This window comes from Botrytis cinerea, chromosome 13, assembly GCF_000143535.2.
Source record: "Botrytis cinerea B05.10 chromosome 13, complete sequence".
In the NCBI taxonomy this organism is placed as follows: Eukaryota; Fungi; Ascomycota; class Leotiomycetes; order Helotiales; family Sclerotiniaceae; genus Botrytis; species Botrytis cinerea.
This window is the reverse complement of record NC_037322.1, coordinates 1,616,415-1,638,932: the sequence shown is the minus strand read 5'-3', so window position 1 is coordinate 1,638,932 and position 22,518 is coordinate 1,616,415. Positions and strand designations below refer to the sequence as shown.

At 27.2% G+C, this 22,518-nt stretch overlaps 1 protein-coding gene across 1 annotated transcript; it reads left to right on the top strand.

Moving 5' to 3' along the window:
• Positions 1–975: 975 nt before the first annotated feature.
• Positions 976–6,080, top strand: BCIN_13g04430 (hypothetical protein). The gene is made up of 2 exons (XM_001548169.2): positions 976–5,785; positions 5,867–6,080. Exons 1-2 carry the CDS (start codon positions 1,130–1,132, stop codon positions 5,939–5,941), a joined length of 4,731 nt encoding a protein of 1,576 aa, XP_001548219.2. The 5' UTR covers positions 976–1,129; the 3' UTR covers positions 5,942–6,080.
• The last annotated feature ends 16,438 nt before the right edge of the window (positions 6,081–22,518 follow it).

Sequence of the window (22,518 nt, the reverse complement as noted above, 5' to 3'; positions counted from 1 at the left end):
CTACAATGTCCAACATCCCACGAGTCCTAGAATGGCAGCCAGGCCTGACTTGCTGTAAACCCCTCTAGCGACTGTGACAAAAGCTTGATGTAAGGAACGAGACTGGTATATAAGTATTGAAGGAGATTTGATATGATGTATCTTGTCAAGAAGATGAAAGGTACCAAGGCCAACAAGGGGATATAACACAACCATGAGACCATTGGATTTTGGATGATTTCTAATTGGTATTTTAGTACTTCTCCCTTGAGAATTTCCAGTGGATCTAGCTTTCCTATTCTCCGGCATCTAGTGGAAGTCTGACAACTGAGCTCACTGAAATGTCTGGGATGTGACAGCCAAGAGAAACCAGGAGTTTCCATGATCCGGAGAAAGCTGATGAGCCGGAGAAGATCATCTGGTTCATCTCTCAACGATTTCTGTATAGCGAAGGATTTAGAAGATGTTTTCCTCGGAGATGTTAAAACGTAAGACAGATGTCAGGTTACGAAGCTGTAGTCTGAAGACGTGCTGCTGACGGGACTATTACTACCTACCACAATACCCAAGAGTCAATTGACTTGCTGATGGTGTGCTTAGTCATGATCAATTGTGAAGATGCAGAAGTACGCACAGAGCAGAATTTGACAACAAGTAAAAAAAGAGGGCTCGTATGTCTTTGTTTGATTTCTACCCATCGACGAAATTTCAAAATCAAGTAGTGCTACGCATTTATAGTGAGAAGTGAAAAAAGACAAAAAATACACAAGATCTCTATATTCACGTTGTGTTCAATAACCTTCACATTTATCACATTCACCGTCTTTCATTCCAACTCGGGACCTGCATCGAGCGCCGTCTCGGCTCTTTGTTTGAAATCCCTGTCAAAAAAAAGTTTCGGATCCGGATCAACTATTGAGTCAACCATTGAGTCATTGTGAGTCCCTCGTTTTTTAACCCTTCCCCTCTCACTTCAAGTACTAAGTAATCATAAGTGGATGTCCCTTTGCCTTGCTGACTCTATGGGCAATTGGCAAATATAAGCTCTCCCCGTCAACAAATCCACACACCTGTCATTGAGAAAAGGACAGAGCAGACGACCCTCTACTATAACGTTTCGAGGTCTGAAGTCGGGCCAGATCAACTCAAGATGGGATCTTCAACCCCTCAAAATCCTACGCGGATCGCCATTCTGGGAAACGAAGATATCATTGTTGATTTCGATATCTGGCGCAATTTCGTCGCAGAAGATTTGCTCTCAGACCTCCCCTCATCTACCTATGTTCTCATCACCGATACCAATCTCTCACCTCTCTATGTCCCCGCTTTCCAGCAATCCTTCGAGGCACTTGCTGCCAAATCGAGCTCAACACCTCGACTTCTTACCTACGAAATCCCTCCAGGGGAGAATTCTAAGAGCAGAGAAACAAAGGCCGAGATTGAGGATTGGATGTTGTCGCACCAATGTACAAGGGATACGGTTATAATTGCTTTGGGGGGAGGAGTCATTGGTGACATGATTGGTTATGTTGCAGCAACTTTTATGCGCGGTGTACGATTCGTACAAGTCCCAACAACATTGCTAGCCATGGTTGACTCCTCGATTGGTGGAAAGACCGCAATTGATACGCCTTTGGGAAAGAATTTGGTTGGTGCCTTTTGGCAGCCAAAGAGAATCTACATAGATTTGCGATTCTTAGAAACCCTGCCAGTTCGCGAATTCATCAATGGCATGGCAGAAGTGGTTAAAACTGCCGCAATCTGGGACGAAGCTGAATTCTCCGCCCTTGAGAATAACGCAAATCTTATCATGACTACGATTCGAGCCAAGAATACCGAACGTTCTACAAGATTAGCTCCCATTCGGGACATATTGAAGAGGATAGTACTAGGCTCAGCGAAAACTAAGGCAGATGTTGTATCAGCAGATGAGAGAGAAGGTGGATTACGAAATATTTTAAACTTTGGTCATTCAATTGGACACGCATTTGAAGCAATCTTGACACCACAGGTTCTTCACGGAGAAGCTGTAGCTATTGGCATGGTAAAAGAGGCGGAATTGGCCCGTCATCTGGGTGTTTTGAAACCAGGAGCAGTTGCTCGTCTTGTAAAATGCATAGCAAGTTATGGCCTCCCCACTTCCCTTGCAGACAAACGCATTCAAAAACTCACGGCAGGCAAGCCATGCCCTGTTGATGTTTTGTTGGAGAAGATGGGTGTTGATAAGAAGAATGATGGAAAGAAGAAGAAGATTGTTTTGCTTTCCGCCATTGGTAAAACACACGAACCGAAGGCCAGTGTCGTGGACGACCGAGCAATCCGAGTCGTCTTGTCTGATTCGATAGAGGTTACCCCAGGCGTGCCCGAGACTTTGAAGGTGGAGGTTACACCACCAGGCTCAAAGAGTGTTTCTAACAGAGCACTTGTACTTGCGGCTCTTGGCACAGGCCCTTGTCGCATCAAGAACCTCCTACATTCGGATGACGTAGAATTCATGCTTACATCAATCGGTAAACTTGGTGGTGCTACATATGCATGGGAAGATGCAGGTGAGATTCTTTGTGTGCAAGGTAAAGGTGGTGATTTGCATGCCAGTCCTACGGAACTCTACATTGGAAATGCAGGCACCGCATCTCGTTTCCTCACAACCGTCCTCTCGCTGTGCAAGCCTTCAGCCACCACAAAGTCTACCGTTCTTACGGGAAATGCACGTATGAAGGTCAGACCTATTGGTCCATTGGTTGACTCATTACGTACCAATGGTGTTGATATTGAATACCTTGAGAATGAACACAGTCTTCCGGTCAATGTTGCTGCTTCTGGTGGGTTTGCAGGAGGAGACATCAATCTAGCCGCTACTGTATCGTCTCAATATGTCTCCTCTCTTCTTATGTGTGCTCCATACGCCAAAAATCCAGTGACTCTACGTCTTGTTGGTGGGAAGCCAATTTCCCAACTCTATATTGATATGACAACGGCGATGATGGCAGCTTTCGGTATTCACGTCGTTCGATCGCAGACGGAAGAACACACATATCATATCCCGCAAGGTGTCTACAAAAATCCAGAAGAGTATACAGTTGAGAGTGATGCTAGCTCAGCGACTTACCCACTTGCTGTAGCTGCTATCTCTGGAACCACTTGCACGATCCCAAATATTGGATCCAAATCGATTCAAGGCGACGCCCGATTTGCTATTGATGTTTTGAAACCAATGGGATGTACTGTAGTACAAACTGATTATTCTACCACTGTGACTGGTCCTCCTATTGGTTCACTTCAAGCTATTGAGGAGGTTGATATGGAGCCAATGACAGATGCTTTCTTGACCGCCTCAGTATTAGGGGCAGTAGCTAAGGGTACAACTAGAATAAGGGGAATCGCTAACCAGCGTGTTAAAGAGTGCAACCGAATCAAAGCCATGAAAGATGAACTTGCAAAGTTCGGTGTCACATGTCGTGAGCTCGAAGATGGAATTGAGGTCGATGGCCTACCTATAAACGAGTTGAAGCACCCCGTTCAAGGCATTCACTCCTATGACGATCACCGTGTTGCAATGAGTTTCAGTGTGTTGTCTGTCGCTGCAACCCAACCGGTTCTAGTTGAAGAGCGTGAATGTGTTGGCAAGACCTGGCCAGGATGGTGGGATATCCTTTCGCAATCATTCCAAGTAGGACTTGCTGGCAAGGAAGTTAAAGCTACGCATAGCAAGAAGAGTGGAATTCCAGCCCTTCCAGACAAGTCTATCTTCGTTATTGGCATGCGCGGAGCTGGAAAAACAACCGCTGGTGCCTGGGCTGCGAAGATTCTTGATCGACCTTACAAGGATCTTGATGTAGAATTGGAACGCATCTCAGGGATGTCAATACCTGACATGGTCAGATCAAAGGGTTGGGAATTTTTCAGAGCTGCCGAATTAGATCTTCTAAAGCATTGCGTGAAAGATCAGTCAGAGAAGCATGTGTTTGCTTGTGGTGGTGGAGTCGTCGAGATGCCTGAGGCCAGAGAGCTTTTGATCAATTTCCATAAGTCAGGTGGAATTGTCCTTTTGGTTCACAGAGACACAGACCAGGTCATGAATTATCTTCGCATAGATAAAACCCGGCCTGCCTATGTTGAGGATATGATGGGAGTCTACATTCGTCGCAAGCCGTGGTTCAATGAATGCAGTAATTTCCAATACCATAGTAAGGGCAGTGGGACTGGTGCTCTGTCTGTTGCGGAACAGGACTTTTCTAGGTTCCTACATCACATCTCAGGAAAAAGTTTACACTTTGATGAGATGCGAAATAAACCACACTCATTCTTCGTTTCCCTCACAATGCCTGATATATCATCAGCAGCAGATATATTGCCCAGCATTGCGGTAGGCTCCGATGCTGTGGAAGTGCGTATTGATTTATTGGAGGATCCGTCTTCCACGAATGGAATTCCGACTATTGATTTCTTAAGTGTTCAGATTGCACATCTGAGATCAGTAGTTCATTTACCTGTGATTTTTACCGTGCGAACAGTTAGTCAGGGAGGTCGCTTCCCGGACGCTGCACATGAAGAGGCACTGAAACTCTATAAGCTGGCTGTAAGGATGGGTATCGAATACATCGACTTGGAAATTGCTTTCCCTGATGAGCTTTTACAGGAAGTTACTGAAGCTAAAGGATTCTCTAGAATTATAGCTTCACACCATGACCCTAAAGGGACTTTGTCGTGGAAAAATGGCGGATGGTTCCAGCATTACAATAGAGCTCTTCAGTATGGAGATATTATCAAGCTTGTCGGATCTGCTAAAAGTATCGAGGATAACTTTGCTCTTGCTAAATTCAAGAAGACGATGGCCGTTGCTCACGATACACCCTTGATCGCCATCAATATGGGCGTAGCTGGAAAACTCAGTCGTGTTTTAAATGGTTTCATGACACCGGTGTCACATCCAGCATTGCCATTCAAAGCAGCTCCCGGTCAACTCTCCGCTGCTGAGATCAGATCAACTTTGTCGACTCTTGGAGAGATCGAGGCAAAATCATTCTACCTTTTCGGTACCCCTATCTCCCAATCGCGATCACCTGCGCTACACAACACTCTTTTCAAGCAGTCAGGATTGCCCCATCAATATTCTAGACTGGAAACTGATAAAGCATCTGATGTACAAGATGTCATTCGTGCTCCAAATTTCGGCGGTGCATCTGTTACAATTCCATTGAAACTCGACATCATACCTCTTCTCGACTCGGTCACCGATGCAGTGAAGGTCATTGGAGCAGTCAATACCATAATTCCTAGTGCAGATAATCCACCTCGTCTCATTGGCGAAAATACGGATTATCTTGGAATGACTCACTCACTCATATCCGCCTCTTACAATCCATCACCCGTTGACTCGCCTTCTCCCGCCCTCGTCATCGGTGCTGGAGGTACCGCTCGCGCTGCTATCTACGCCCTACACTCTCTTGGTCACTCTCCTATCTACATTGTCGCGCGTACCCCGTCTAAGCTCGAGGTTTTGATCTCTTCATTCCCCGCATCTTTTAACATAATCGCGCTTCCAAGCACTACTTCGGCGGCCGAACTCACCATTCCTCCTTCAGTTGCCATCAGTACTATACCTGCTGATCGCCCAATTGAAAGCAACATGCGGGAAATTCTTGCCATCTTGTTGAGACATGAGAAGAGGGACGAGGGAAATCAGAGGACTTTGTTGGAGATGGCTTACAAGCCTTCTCAAACTCCTCTAATGAGAATGGCAGAAGATGCTGGTTGGGTTGCGATCCCTGGATTGGAGGTTTTGAGTGCACAGGGTTGGTTTCAGGTTAGTCTATCTTGATGATTATCATTTTCCCTCGCTTGTTAGGGGTGTGCTTGAACAATTTTACTAATACTCAATGTGTAGTTCCAAAAATGGACAGGAATTAGACCTTTGTACGCTGATGCTAGAGCAGCAGTTATGGATGATACTATTGCTTAGATTTGGGATGAGTTCAACTCATGTTTAGGTATCGATGATTAGATGAGAGATAAATGCACAGTATGATTTATATAGTTTTTGAGAAAACAAAATGAAGTGACTGTTGGTTTGATATGAAATGAAAAATTGTTCTTTGACATTTTGTATTTGTTTGAGTGTGACAATTTTATACATGTCAATTGTTGATTGGTGATTCGGTCTAGTTTTGAACGTGGGGCTTTCAAAGAAGCCGCTCGTTCCACTCGTTAAAGAAAAATCATTTTGACTTCATAATTGAAAAGCTTTTAGTATATTAATACACGATGAACGTAAAAAACGATATATCAAATCTTTTAGAATCAAGTAGTAAAGTAGTGATGGTTTTTATTAACATTCAATGAGTTAATATAAAATCGATCCTAGGAATTCTTTTAAAAATATAGAAATTTATTAAATTATAAATCCATTTAAATATTACGAAAAGTAATTTATTTGCAAAAGATTAATTATTTGTTCTAGTAACTCTTTCTTTATTGAAATATAATTAATATTTAATTAGAGATTTTGAAAAACTAAATATGGTTTTTAGGAACAAATAAATACTAAAATTTAAGAATTAGATATTGATATATTAATGATGAAAATGTTATTAAGAGAAATCCAATATAGAATCATAAATAATGTGAGTAAAATTTAAATTTATTGCTATTTGCATTTTGTTTTAATACATTATATATTTGTATCTAAAGAGTTTTAATTAGTTTTCGGATTATTTTAAATTATATAAGAGAATTAAAATCTTAAAAAATAATTCGATTTTTTTAAAAATAATAATAATACTAGACATTGGGAAAAAAGAAATTTTCGGGCTGTGAATTTGTAGAATTTCTTTTCCATTTATTATTATTAATTTTATAATCCTTTGAATTCATAAATTTTATTTTGTGTTTTCCCGACAGCTACTATATTCTCAATTTATTTAATATGATTTATCATCGAATAAACCATTCTTTTTCTTAATTCACATCTTCAACTTTAACATACAGTTCATCGATTATTTATTCGGCAAATTACTCTCATGCCCCTCAAATATCATTTAATTACTCTCATACCCTAAAATTTGAAAAAAAATTACTCTCATACCCCTTAGATTCTATAATAAAATCTATTATAGAATCTAACCTAAAATCATAGAATCTAATCATTTTAGATTAGATTTTAAAAGTATAGATTCTATAATAAATAATAAAAGAATAGATTCTATAATTAAAAATATAGATTCTATAATAAATAATAAAAGGATAGATTCTATAACTAAAAGTATAGATTCTATAATAGACAATAATAGAATAGATTCTATAATAAAATAATTTATAATTTTTATATCTTTTTCAAATATAGATTCTAACCTCAAAAGGCTAGAATCTATTCATTTGACTATAAAATCTATCATAAATTCTATTATAAAATTTAAAAGGCATAATAATAATTTTTTTTTCAAATTTTAAAGCATAAGAGTAATTAAATGATATTTGAGGGGTATGAGAGTAATTTGCCGTTATTTATTACACAATCAAATAATTAAAAAGTTCAAATATTATTAATTATCGAGATTATTTATAAAAATAAGAGACCTGATATTAAAAATATCATTAAGTTTTATAACATCTTTTATATAACTCTTTAATATAAAATAAATAGTTTATTATTTCATAATACAACCTGAGCGAATTATTATAATAGTAGAAAAGAATATAATCTTTTAATATATATTTGATATTAATAATAAAAAGATATAGCGAATTCTATTTTTAAATTATAAAAAACAAAAAATATTGAAAAACTTTAGATTTATTAATTTATAAAACATTGTATTAAATTAAAAATATTCTTCGATGATAAATCATGTTGACATTATAAAATTATAATTATAATACAATACGATACAATATATATAGAGAGAGAGGCGAGCAACCTTTAATCTTCGCTTCACTCGAGCTTTGAAAATGAAATATCAAAAATAATTATTAAAATTATTGCAAGTTGTTATAACGAGTTATTCTCATGCCCCTCAATGTTGTTTAATTAATTTCGTACCCTAAAATTGAAAGAAGATTTATTCCTATACTCCTTAGATTCTATAATAAGTTTTATGATAGAATTTATACTGAAATGAATAGATTCTAGGTTTTTAAAGCTAACTTCTATTTTCTTATTATAGAATTTATTTCTACATATTAAAAAGCCACTTAAATATATGTAAAAATCAAAAAGAAAAATTAATCTCTTTTACATTCATTTAAGATTACAGTATAATGACTATTAAATCAAGCATATTCACTACATTTGTATATTTTCTTACTATAAAATCGACTCATTTTATTATAGATTTCAGGTAAAAATTTCAAACATTTTACGTGAAATCTATAATAGAATGCAAAAGGTATAAGAGTGAAATAAATGTGAATTCTATGGTATAAGAGTGATTTGCTGTTATTATTATTGTTGTTGTTATTTTCTCTCAAAGGTAGAATACTTTAGTAGTTTAACACCATAATATTGAAATAATACTATTGTTATATATTTCTTACTTCTGCTCTAGTATATGTTATTATTTAGATTTTATTTAAATGTTTAATAATTTGAACTTTTATTAAAAATTATTATTTAGATTGATTAGATTCTTATTTATTAGGTTTTCATTTCATATTCTAATTTCGATTTTAATTCAAATATTAATTCAGAAAAACATTCAACTCAAAAACACCTCAAATATCCATCCATTTGTCGTCAAATGTATCTTTGAACTTTAATCAATTAAACTAAACCTATTATTGTTGTGAAGCTTAGTCTAAATCTGAATATAAATTCTAAAAGAGTTTACTTAATTTAATTTAATTATTATATTTTCATTTATCAATTAATTTAAAATTCTATACTAAATTAAAATACAATATTATTCATTTTGATTTATTTAAAACAAAACAATCGTACCCTGACGTCAGTACATTATTTATAAATAATTAGAAAAATATCTATGAAGAATTTATTATAAAGATGACCTGACTATACAAATATTTTGGTTGCATAAATAGAGCTCAATTTGCTTTTGTTTAATTCTACAAGTTCATGACTGAAGAAAACAAAAATAGATAATAGCGATCATATATAATAACAATTCTAAAAACGCTATTTTTGTTGTTAATGATTAAAATATGATTTTTTTAATATGTAAAAACCGATTTTCTTATGAACAAAACTTTCAAGTCTATTAACAAGAAATAATTAATGAATAAACAAACACTTTTATTCCAAGTTACTATTAAATAGATATAATAATCATGAGTCATTATTATATTTTGATTATATTATACATATAGTAACCAATTATAATTTAAAGTTTAAAATCTAGTTTTCAAACAAGAAAATTAGTTCATTTGAATCTTGATAATATGCTTTCAAAAGTGAATATTCAAATTTATGTATTCATTTCTTTTCCATTTTTCCCTTTTGATTTAAATCTTTAAATCTCTTGAATTCCTTATGCTCTTTCTTATACAGGCTTTCTTTAAATTAATAATGATTCAATTTCGACTAATTGAACATTTACTAAGCTTCTTTGATTTAAATTTTGAACTTATATTACTTTTGATTCGAGGAACAAAAGAACTGACATACAAAAGTATACTTCTAAATATAGAAAATCATCTTTCGAAACGTAAATAATATATCAAATTAATATTAACATGTAAAAAAAAACTAAGTTATATGAAAAAAATGAATTAAATGTAAATCTATAGGTTTTTGATTTCAATGAAAGCTTAATATTAAGATTAAATTTGATAAATATCAAATAGTGCAAATTTGAATAAAGTATTATTTTTTAAACAGAAATTATAATATAAGAATTCATTGACATAATATGTTAAATCAAATTATATAACAATGAAAATAGTAATAATAGTGAAAGTAGCTTGTATGCTGATATGTTCTATATGCTAATAAATCATATTAAGATTATGAAAATATATTACAGTGATAAGAAAAACTTTAAAATATAATTAGTTAGAATAATCTGAATTTAGATTTGCAATTATATATCAAACATTTTGAATAAAAGATTGAATCTCATAAATCTATTCTTGAGTGTACTTAAATAATTAAGATAACTTAAACAATAATTATAATAACCCATAGAGTTATAAATAATAAGAAATTTGAATTTAGATTGTAGTATATTTGTTTGGATTGCTATAGTATCACAAATTCGAGATATCTTTAAAAATTTTGATTCCAATCCTATTAGAACGATTTTCTGATTTCAATAAATATTTTTGTTTCATGTATTTAATATTTGTTTAATCATACTACTAACAATTGGTCGAATATTTCTGAATACTATATTGAAAGTTAATATAGGTATTCACTATAAATCATAACACTCTTTTCAGGATTTCTTGATTATTTTATATAGATATTTTCAATATGAGATTGTTTTTTATACCTAGATATTGATTTGTTTTTCATATATCTTAGTATTTATATTCAATCTTAGTTTTCGTCGTATTTACTATTCACTTCAAAATTGCGGGATAAATTATCAAACTAACAATTCCTTTAATACTAACTTTTTCTCATATGTGAAAAATAAGTTATTTCAAAATATTTTCTATGGTTCTATATCTAACAAAAATTTAAGATTAACTTATATTGAAATTGAAGATCATTTCCAAACAGAAAATCTTTATCTTACATAGCAAATCTATTAATTCTAGTATTTCTCAAATTAAAGTTCAATAAAATCATTGAAAAAAATACAATAATCAGTATTGAAAATATGATTTTTATGCTTCTAGATTAAATGTTTAATTAATTCAAATATATAGATTTGTATAAAACAAATTAAGTTTTAATATTATTAAAACTATAAAATAAAAGTAGTAAAACAACTATTTTAGGTGCGAATTTGATGAGCGACTTGTAGTAGTGCTTGGTGACTGATTGTATTTTCATGTATATTAGATTGATTGTATAAATCTAATATAATACAATAAATTTTTTTTCAAGAAAATGTAGATTGAGTATCATCAATAGTTGAAAATTGTAAAGATTATTGTATGTACAAGAATACCTTTAATGATATCGATCTAAAAAACTCGAAAATTATATGATTAGAATTAATATATAATTATTCTCATGCTATTCAAATTCTAAGTTTAACAGATTAGATTCTACTTCAATTATAGGTTTTAAGTCAAAGACTTTGATCACTACTTATAATTTTCGATTTCAAAAATTCGTTTTAGATTCTACAGATTCCAATTCAAAGCTAGATTCTAGATTGGAATTCATTACAGAATCTTATTAATATGAAGGTAAATTCAGGTTAAGGTCAGCTTTAGTTGCGTAAGAGTTAGTTAATTCATTGTTATTAATATTGGGGTATCTTATTATGCAATTACCTAACATATCTTGATGAAATGAAAGAATTACTGTTAAAAAGATATTCATATGTTTTATTTCTTGTATTGTATTGAATATAAAGGGAAAATCAAATATATTTCACCAAATGATAATATTCCTAGCATTCAAGGTTGCTTATTATGAACTATAACAAAATTGAAAAATATAAAACGTTGCATTAATTGTTGACGAATAATAACTTTTTAGTATAGAATTTTTTATTTTTTATTTTTCCCATCACTCCATTTAGGGTTGAGAAGTATAAAATGTAAGGCCTAAAAAGGCATACTTAATGAAATAGCTCCGAATCTAGAAATTTAAACTCTTCAGAGTCATTCAATACCATTCGATATTATATATGGCATAATAACTGTATTATCCTGACAGTATAAAAGATACATAAAAAATGATAGATTAAGTCAATAGTAGTTTATACAATCTCAATAATATTTTATTAATTTTATGTTGAAAGGAATTAGTGTGAGATGAATATCATTTGATTGATTTATAACCTTCATTAATTGTAATTACCTAGGTATATTATTACATAAATTTATAAAGGAAAATAAGGTTTCTAAAATAATGTAGGTAATTATATTGAGTTTCGTGTCTTCTTGGGATTATGATGTTAGAAATTTGAAGAATCTATTATTAATTATTAATTATATAAATCGAAAGCTACCTAGGTGAATTATAAATTATTATCTTTGGATAGCTTTGAAACGTTGATTTTAAGAAAAGATTAATTAAAATCTTTCAAATTCTTAGAATTCTAAAAACTATATAATATAAATAACAGTAGTAATTGATTGTTGATACATTCATTTTACATGACTATACTATGTAGCCATATAATATATCTCTATACATTTAATTAAACAAAATAAAAATTATTTTTTATGTAAATCTATCCCCTTTTAAATATCCTCAAACTATTTCTCAAGCTTTCTTCAAATCAATATGATACCTAGATATTCCAAATCCGAGATGTCTTCATATTTTTGTATTTGATTATAAAAAGACTATTCAATTCAATTATTATCTTTATAATGTTATTCTCGAATATAAAATATTCCACTGCAAATTGTTCACTAAAATTTTCTTTATAGACAATATATTGTGTATAACAATAAAAGTGTGCCGGGATCACACGCATTATTCATATAATTGATTCTCTTTTCATTACGATAAATCAATAAGCACTCCCGAGTAAAGCTTAGCAATAGACATTGATATCAGAACTAATCCATAGCTTTTATAATTGAAGACTGGGATCTCTTTAACATTTATATCTATCTTCTTTCTAATTCAAAAGATGATTAGTTTACAGTATTATTTAATATATAACCCTATTATTAATTATTTGTTCAGTTATTTACCTTCCTTGTGATATACTATCATTGTGTATAATATTTTGAAGATAAAAATGTTATTAGATATTAATAGAAGCTTTTGATGTTAGATATAGTATAACAACATAAATAAAATTATTAAAAGAATATTAGGAAGAAATTATTTTTTTTAACATAAAATCATGAATTCATAGAAGCTAATTTTCAATTTGAAAATATTTTTATTTAAAAAAAAATTTGTAAAAAAGACATCAATTTATTTCAATGTTAATTATAGTTGTGATGAAAAAACCGTTTCAACAATTGAAATAAATTAGATATTTGAAATTAATTTTACTTCATGTTTTTTTTAAAATGAAAAAAATAATCATTAAAAACTGTAATATTTTATTGAAAACAAATCATATTTTTTCTTTTTTCGAAAAAATGATTATGAATCTAATAACCTTGAGATATATTTTACATACAATCCAAAAAGCATTTTATTTCCAAAACTTGAGACTATTATAGTCATTATGAATATTTCAGATATTTTTACTATACTTGTGAAATAGGAATTACTAAACAATATGATTTCGTAAAATTAATTGACTTTTATCTTATAAATAAATCTCTACAAATTGAATCAGATAATTCAATCGTATTTAATTATAATATGTTATGTTTTCTTGAAAATTTATTGTTTTTATAGCTTATGTATTATATCTTATAAAGCTTCATATTGATCATATTACAGCGTCAACTACATGTTCTATAGTTGCCTTTGTGCCTTAGGTACGGACTACTAGTTTGCCCTATTTCGTATAAGTAGTGTGCGCGGACAAACAGGTGATATACATATCACGTGATAAGAAAATCCAATATTTCCAGTTTCTCTTTTGGTATATTAAAAATTTATTGTCTTTTTCCTTTTTAACTTTGTTCATTATATTGTGTTGTAGCTATAGTACATCCCCACACCTCATTATCGTTATATAGTAATTCATCTCTAATCACTACATATAACTGTTAGATTGACTATAGTATATACAAAGGCTTTTCTTATGTGACCTCTACTATCTTCTATTCTTTTACAATAGGTCTTCTATCCTTACAATACAATATAAGTCTTTACTCGTACCTTGACAAATCAATCTAACTATTTCAATAGGTAATATTGATATTCATTAAATTATCAAGTCTATAGATACAAATCTTTTCATTTTTGTACTTAAGATAAGTAGTTTTCTTAAATAGAATATAGAAAAGAAAATTGTCTTTGTATCCAAAATGTTTAATGTAATTAATAAACATAAAAAATGTTTTGGAAATATAGGATATATAATATATAAAACATTATGTGAGTGATATTACACACATATATATATATATATTCCATTTTGGAATTTAGATTTTAGATTTAATTAAATCAATCTATATAGCTATTAATATATACAATCATTGCTTTATTATTATCTTTTTAATAAATTATGAGCCCAATGCTTTGTAATAAGATTATGATTGAAAACTATATACTAAGTTTATACAATCTAAGTAGAGTTTAAAAATAACAATTTTTTTTATAAAAATTAAATCAATCAAAATTTTTATTTAGTATAGCAAAAGATTTGTTAAACAATAATTTGCGATATATTTATTAAATACATTACATTCTGTTATTAAATTTTTACTATATATAACTTCACGAACAATCTACAAAATTACAATTTGATTAAAGATATTTTGTATTTATAAAATTTTCATTTATTTATTTTTATAATAAACGATAATATCGAATACAAGGATTACTTCAAATATATTCTCTCTTTTATTTAATCAAATTACAAACAATGAACTAATCAAATGAAAATCCAATTTTAAGAAAAAGCAATATTTCATATTTACAAAAAGATATTATACAAACACACACAAATCAAAATCGATATTAAAAACGCTTTAGCAAATAGCTTCAAGAATTTAAATCTATTCGAAAATAATAATATTAGAACTATTTAATTCAATATTGAAAAGAAAGTTATTTTTTAAAGAATAAAGTAAGTACATTAGTTTATATTTACCAATTATCTTTCAATAATGATAAAACTTTAATTAACGAATATAATATAGCAAAAGGATTCTTAAATTATTTTAAAATCAAATATTTTTAAATTAATAATATTGTAACAAATGAATACTTTTTCAAAATTAAGAATTTTATTTTCGAATTAAAAGATATATTTGATATAATTATAATAAATGTTCGAAATAAATTTAAAACCTTTGTTCAAAGTTAGTATTCGCAGATTCCATTGTTGGTATTACATACACCGATAAATTATTCTTTTAGAATCTGATAATATTCCTTTCAAATAAATATAGAACTATTATCGACATAATATATATTGTTAATACTATTTTGACAATTGATTTAAGGATCAAACATTTACAAATCAAAGAAGCAAAAATCAAAAACCTTATAGAAATAACACATATCACAAAAGAAATAAATCCAATTGATTTATAATCATTATCAAAACCCAAATACGACTTTTAAACTTTCTATATCTGAAATCTATAAACTCTATAATAAAACCAAATATTTTATACAAAGATACCCACTCATAAAACAAAGAAAATATTTACTAATGATATAGTTTATTAATGAGCGGGTCATATTAATAAACAAATCACTTCTATTTCAATTTATATTTTCAAAACTATACTATTCAATAATAATTGAATAAATTAATTAAAATTATAAGAAATCTAAAACTCTAGAATCTAGTATATTAGTCTAAAATTCTAATAAATATCTATATTATATTTTGTTTCTCTATATTTATTATGATATTTATTAGAAAACACTTTCTTATTAGAATTCAATTTTTTAATATCTATTGTATTGAATTTGAGTATCGATTTTTTATTGAAATAAGATAGCAAAAGCCTTTTGTTTAATAAAAAATATTTATGTAATTAGATTTTTTTATATAATGATATTTGTTTAGTATTTTATTTGTTTCTTAAAATAAATGAATTTTTGTGTTCAAAAGTGTATTTTTATAAACCAATCTTTTTATATTTTTAATTAGAGTTAATGGAATTTCAAATACAAATATAGGGGAATTTGATTGGTAACAGATAATTTGAGATCTAATTAATAACAATTGAAAAGAAACTCGATTGGATTATAAAGGTTTACAAGATTTATTAATCTAAATCGAAAAAGAAAGGGATAAATATATGAATTCAAATATCTAATTTCAAGAATATAGCTTTAAAATTAAATAAATTTAAACCTATTCCTCGAAATTGTATTTTTATATTTAAAAAATAATTGATTTTTGTATATAATTTTAGAAACTATAAAGAATTCAATCTTTGAAATATAATTGATACATATTCAGATAAATTTATTAATTTAATTATCATATGACTGTTTTAAATTATTAAAACATTTAATATCAAATAATTCAATTAAATAATTTGAATATAATAACAAGTATAAATAAGTATATAATATTACTCTTTTTATGATATACTCAAAAAACTATTGACTTATAGGTTTTATATATATATTAATATTCAATATTTATTCCTTCTTCAACTCTTAATATACTTATCAAAATATTTCAATTATTCTAAATCCATTTCATTATTTATCTATTTATTAAATATAAATTTAAAAATTCATTTTATAAGAAGATTCATTTCAATATATCAATTGAAAAGATGAATTTGTATTTGAATTATAAGAAATAAGAAATAAGAGAATAGTTTTATTCTTTTTATTGTATTTCTCAATATTAATAGTAATTATTATTGTATATATAATTTCTATTATAAAATCTTTCTTATTGAAATTATAGAAATTTCTATTTAAAATGTTATATTTCATTTATATATTTGTAATTATTCGAAATCACTTTTTAATAAATTTAGAATTCTTGTAAAGAATTCTTTAAAAATTATAAATATAATTATAATATATTTTTAATTCGATTTGATATTTTATAAATCGATATACTTAAAGCTTTTCAATATTCTTTGTATTCTTTAATTCGAGAATATGATCTGTTATATTCTTTATATTTTTGAGTTTAAATGAAAATTTTTTGAATTTATATTGAATATATATTTGATAATAATATCTTTTTTAATTTTGAAAGATTATGAGATTTATATTGATATTTTGTATAAGGGTAAAACTATTAATTTTATATTGTAGTATTGTATATGAGATATTATATATACAATAATAACCTCACATAATATCATTTTATATATTGATACCTCAAATATCAAAAGTGCTAATTGAAATCTAATATATATTAATTCAAATCGTTTTGATTTTATGAATATTATAATTTTAATTCTAATATAATTTTTATTTTATATTTCTTTGATTCTTTAAATTTTTTAGTTTTTTTAATATTTTTAACTTTTTCAATTCCGTCAATTTTTTCAACTCTTTCAACTCATTCAATCTTTTTCAATTTTTCAATTTTTCAATTTCTCAATTTTCTCAATTTTTTAACTTTCTCATTTTCAAATTTTTTTTAAACTTTTTAACCTTTTCAATTTCTTAATTCTTTTAAATAATTTAAAAAATCAGAAAATTTTATTCAGAAAATATTACAAATAAAAAAAACTAAAATAATATCATTTTTAAAAAAAATAAAGACTGAAATATAAAAAATACTATTTAAAATAATTTTAATTATATTCCTAATATTTAAGGTATCAATATATGAAATAATGCTATATGTAGTTATTAACGTTATATATATTAGTAATCTTTTGAATGCTTTGTTTTTTAATTTCTTGAATAATTTTAATGGTAAGGAGTATGTGAGCTTTTTGATTATTCGAATTCATAATGAATTGTTGATAAAATGTATATTGAAAGAGAAAGGTGTAAATTGAGGTGAAAGTGGTCCACATGCTGATATACTGATAAACTACATTATAACAAATTATAAAATATTATAAGGATCAATATATTTCTAAAATATCTAAAGAATATATAAAAATATATAAAAATATATAAAAATATATAAAAATATATAAAAATATATAAAAATATATAAAAATATATAAAAATATATAAAAATATATAAAAATATATAAAAATATATAAAAATATATAAAAATATATAAAAATATATAAAAATATATAAAAATATATAAAAATATATTCTCCTAAATTAAATTATATCTTAATTAATCGTCTTTAGTTATTTGGTATTTTTTTTTTAAATACAAACACAAATGTAGATTCTACAACAAATTAAAAATAATTATTAAGAATAAGTATCAATAGAACCGTTATTATTCTTAATTACAGAGTGCTGAGAAAAAGCTCGTTGTAAATATCTTAAAACAAGTTTTGAATATTTCTATTTATAGAGATAAAAAATTGAATCAATAGTCATAAGAAGTATCTACATAATATCAACTAATATAGAAGATTCCACAGTTTGAATAAATCTTCACCTAAAAAATTCATTCATTAAATGAAACTATTATATTAACCTAGTAGAGAATTCTCGATTTCAAAGTCAAATATAGAATCATACAAAACATTGGAATACCTAGGTACCTGAGTATCTCTTTTTTTATTTAAAAGAATATTATTCGTAGTTTTTCAAAAAGATATCACAGGTAGGTATCAATCTTTATCATCATAGAGATTTCCAAACCAATACTAAATATAATAAATAAAAATGGGCATTGCATATGAGCATGAAGAAATTCAAAAAACTAATAATGTTTTATTTATAAATGGTTCTACAAGTGACGAGTTAGAAAGAATCTATATAAAATGTTAAAAAGGGATTCAATAAAACTATGATAGCTAAAATGTTGATTTTTGATTATAACGACTGTTTATGAATTAATAGAACATGTGGGTGCTTAAATGTTCTCTATTTCTCAATTACATATATTTAATTGAGACTTAACTGGCTATTAATCTACCAAGCATATGTGTACATTAGATCTTATATTTATAAAAAATGCTTTGGCATTTCAAATCTACACTTTAGTACTATTATTACAAAGCTAGGAAATTAAATTGAATAGAAAAATTTAGCAAAAAAATCAAAAAGAATCATTTTAATGAAATAGGAATGAAGATTACAAAAATGTTTACAATTTGAATACTAGGTTAACCTATATAAGATATACAAATGTTTGAATAAAAATTGAAATCTGTTGGAAGGAATTCATAATATTACAAGAGTATCAAATAATCAATAAACTATTAATACAAAGTCTTGAATTATATTGACTAGCTCACGACATGTGACACCGAACTTTACAAGTTCATCTTTCATGGCTTTGATTCGATTGCACTCTTAACAGGCTGGCTAGGTAGCGATTCCCCTTATTCTAGTTGTAACCATAAAACAAAGGTATATGAATGCACTTCGTATTAAATCACTCGAAGAGATCTAAAAGGATTATAATTCTGCTTGATAATATTTCTTGTGTTAATTGCTAATCTGAGAAAATCCATGAAAATCATTATATAAACTCTACCTGATATTATTCACCCGAGTATTGACTTTGAGCAGGATTTTTATAATAAATAGAATTGAATCTTCTCGATTCATGAATTGAATGTTTTTTTAGTATTTAAATGGGTATGTATATGAAACAAAATATAGTATTAATAAGTATAGTGGTATTTATCTAAGTAGTGTTTAAAAAATAATCAAATTCTAACAGATTGTCTATACAAAAACCACGTTAAGATCATGGAGTAAGAAATTGTTATGAATATTTTGAACGCCCAATTCATATAGAAGCTAATAATGGAAAGAAAGTTCATATTGGAAAAGAGTCATTCATTTTCTTATTGTAAAGTGTTATATTTGAAAAAGAATTAACGATCTGTCTATTTTAATTTAACACCAACTGAATTGATCATAATACTGAAAGGAGACTCAATATGTTTCTACAGATTTAGAAAGAAATTCAAAGATCTTAGAATAACATCAAGTTGAAAAAAAAAACTTTGATTTTTTAATGTCTAACTACACATCAAACAACCTTGGAAATCACAAATCTAATTCAAACTTTTTTTCAGAGTTTTCAAGATTTTATATATTGAAATATTTCATACAGAAATTATACAATTCGAGCTTAGAGTTGTTTGGAAAATCTCAACCTCAAATTCAAATAATATTAGATTCAAAGTATTTTTTCAATAATTGAAAATACAATGTTTATTTAATACAGTATTTTAACGGACTAAGTGGAAGATTAAGGCATAATAGATAAATGAATGTGATATCAAATGTAAGATTATAATAGGAGTATTCAAAAAGTTCTTTCGATCATTTTTACATTTTATAATCGATTGTGTTTATTTTATTGCTTCTTCTATGTTATAAATGATTACTATATTTGCTCTCTAACTTCTCTCATTTTAATATTCGTGATTTGAATATAAATAATATTTATATCTTTTTGATATCTAATAGCTTCAGTTTGAGAAAAAAACACTTTCAAAAATTATACCAGAATTATCAAATGTTTTCTTTGATTTTGAAAATTAAAATTGTTACGATTTTCTAGGAAAATAATAATTGTTTGTTTTTCGCGATTTTAAACATTTAGTCTATTTATTAAAGTAATGGAGTTATTCAAGTTTCTATTTTAGCAAAGAAAATCTACTACTTTATACCTAGGTAGGTGATATCAAGTTGTTAACATTTGAATATTTTCTTTTGCGTGTTTGACGAGATTGAATTCTGATAGAACAATAGATAATATTCAAATACTACTGATAATTTTATAAAAAATATTAAGTATTCTAAAATTGAAAGTTTTAGGATAATCGGTAGCAACATGAATGAAAATGAAAAAAGTAGAGCTTGAAGAAAAGAATTATGTGTAATACTTTTAAGCCCAAGATTTGTAATTATAATTTTTTCTGTATGAAATTTTGCTTATAATATTTTCTCATAATAAAAACAGTTCATTATAGAAAGCTATTTAATACAATAAATGAGCCTTTTATATAACATAAAAATATAGATTCCAAGGTTGAATGGTGAGAAAGCTAATACATAACAGATATACATTCATTTTCTCATATCATCAATGATGTACAGAATAAATACAAGACTTTCTATACATTGATATTTTTAGAAAATCAAATAAACTCAATGGTTCCATTTCTAGTAGAATAAATTATAAATTATGAAACCGATTACAATAATAAAGCTATTGATAGATATCTATGAATTTGTCTATACCTAGGTACTTAGGTATTGATATTTAATTTTAATTTTAATTTTTATGTCGAAATAAATACAATAATTTTTTTAAGACCGAGATATAAAATATCACATATATTTAAGATGGTATAAAGCTTATAAAAAATGAATGGATGTTGATACTATGAGTATTATTACAGGACAAGTACAATGAATATATATGTATATATATATATATATGTCTACCTATATAAAATAAATATAAAACAATCAATCAACAGGAATACTCAATAAGTTGAAATTATATTGAAACAGTATTAAAGAGTATTAGAATGATAACTATCAAATCTTCAATAGGATAATTAATAATAAATGTCTTATGATTACCTATAGTAATTTAGTTCTGAATTATTAGTTACATAATTTGAATTTTGAATAAACTTCTTTTCAAAGACTAGTTTTTTAAAAAAACACATAGAATGAATCATTGACTTTAGGTAACAATAGGTCAATTATTGTAAAGGAAGAATACACAATATCATAATTATAGTGATATGTATCACATTCTACTACAATGATCTTTAGACTTAAAAATTATATTGAGATAATCTATATCAAAGTTAATAATATTATCATAATTAATAAGATATTTGAAGACAAAAATGATTGATTATTTTTTTTTAAAAAAAAAACTTTAAATTGTTTCTTACCTAGGTAGGATTATTTCACAGTCAATATCTCTAACAAAATGAGAATCTAACTAATAGATTTTTATCTCTAATTAATAACTAATACAATGAAAATTATTATAAGTCTAATAACATGCATATATTCGTTTTTATAATTCAAAAGTAAGTAAATAAAAGTTTTATACTCAATCTATCTATACCTCTCAAAAATACAAGAAATATAGTGAATGATACTTTTGAATTGAAGTATCCAAAGAATATTAGAAAGCTTTAAGTAAATAAATTTAAAAAATGAAAAATTAATGTTGATTGGTTAAAAATATATAGACAAAATATAGCATTTTAAATAGTGATATTAATGATTTAAATAAAACAGATATTGGAATAGGAATAATATATATAATATATATAACTATTATAATTATATATATTACTGAAAGATATAATAAAATGTAAGTTTATACAGTCACCGAGCACTGCTACTAGCCGCTCATCAAAATCACACCTAAAATAGTCGTTTTACTACTTTTATTTTATAGTTTTAATATTGTTAAAACTAAATTTGTTTTATAAAGATTTATATATTTAAATTAAATTTAATAAAAATATATAAAAAACTATATGTTTTATTTTTAGTAATTTTCTATACTATATAATATACAATTGAAATTAGAAAGAGAAAAAGTTATCAAAAGGATTTAAATTTACTAATAAAATAAATGAAAGTTATGAATTTTTATAAATTCATTTTTCAATAATATAAATAAAAACTCAAATTATTTCAAAAAGCTTTGAAAAGTTTATTTTATTAAATATTAATATCGAAATAATATATATAACGAAATTCAAATAAAATAGTTTATTCAAAGTAATTGATTTTATATAGA

Coding starts and splice junctions, on each gene's coding strand:
- BCIN_13g04430 (XM_001548169.2), top strand. CDS start 1,130: ATGGGATCTTCAACCCCTCAAAATCCTACGCGGATCGCCATTCTGGGA. Junction 5,786..5,866: donor GTGCACAGGGTTGGTTTCAG/GTTAGTCTATCT, acceptor CTCAATGTGTAG/TTCCAAAAATGGACAGGAAT.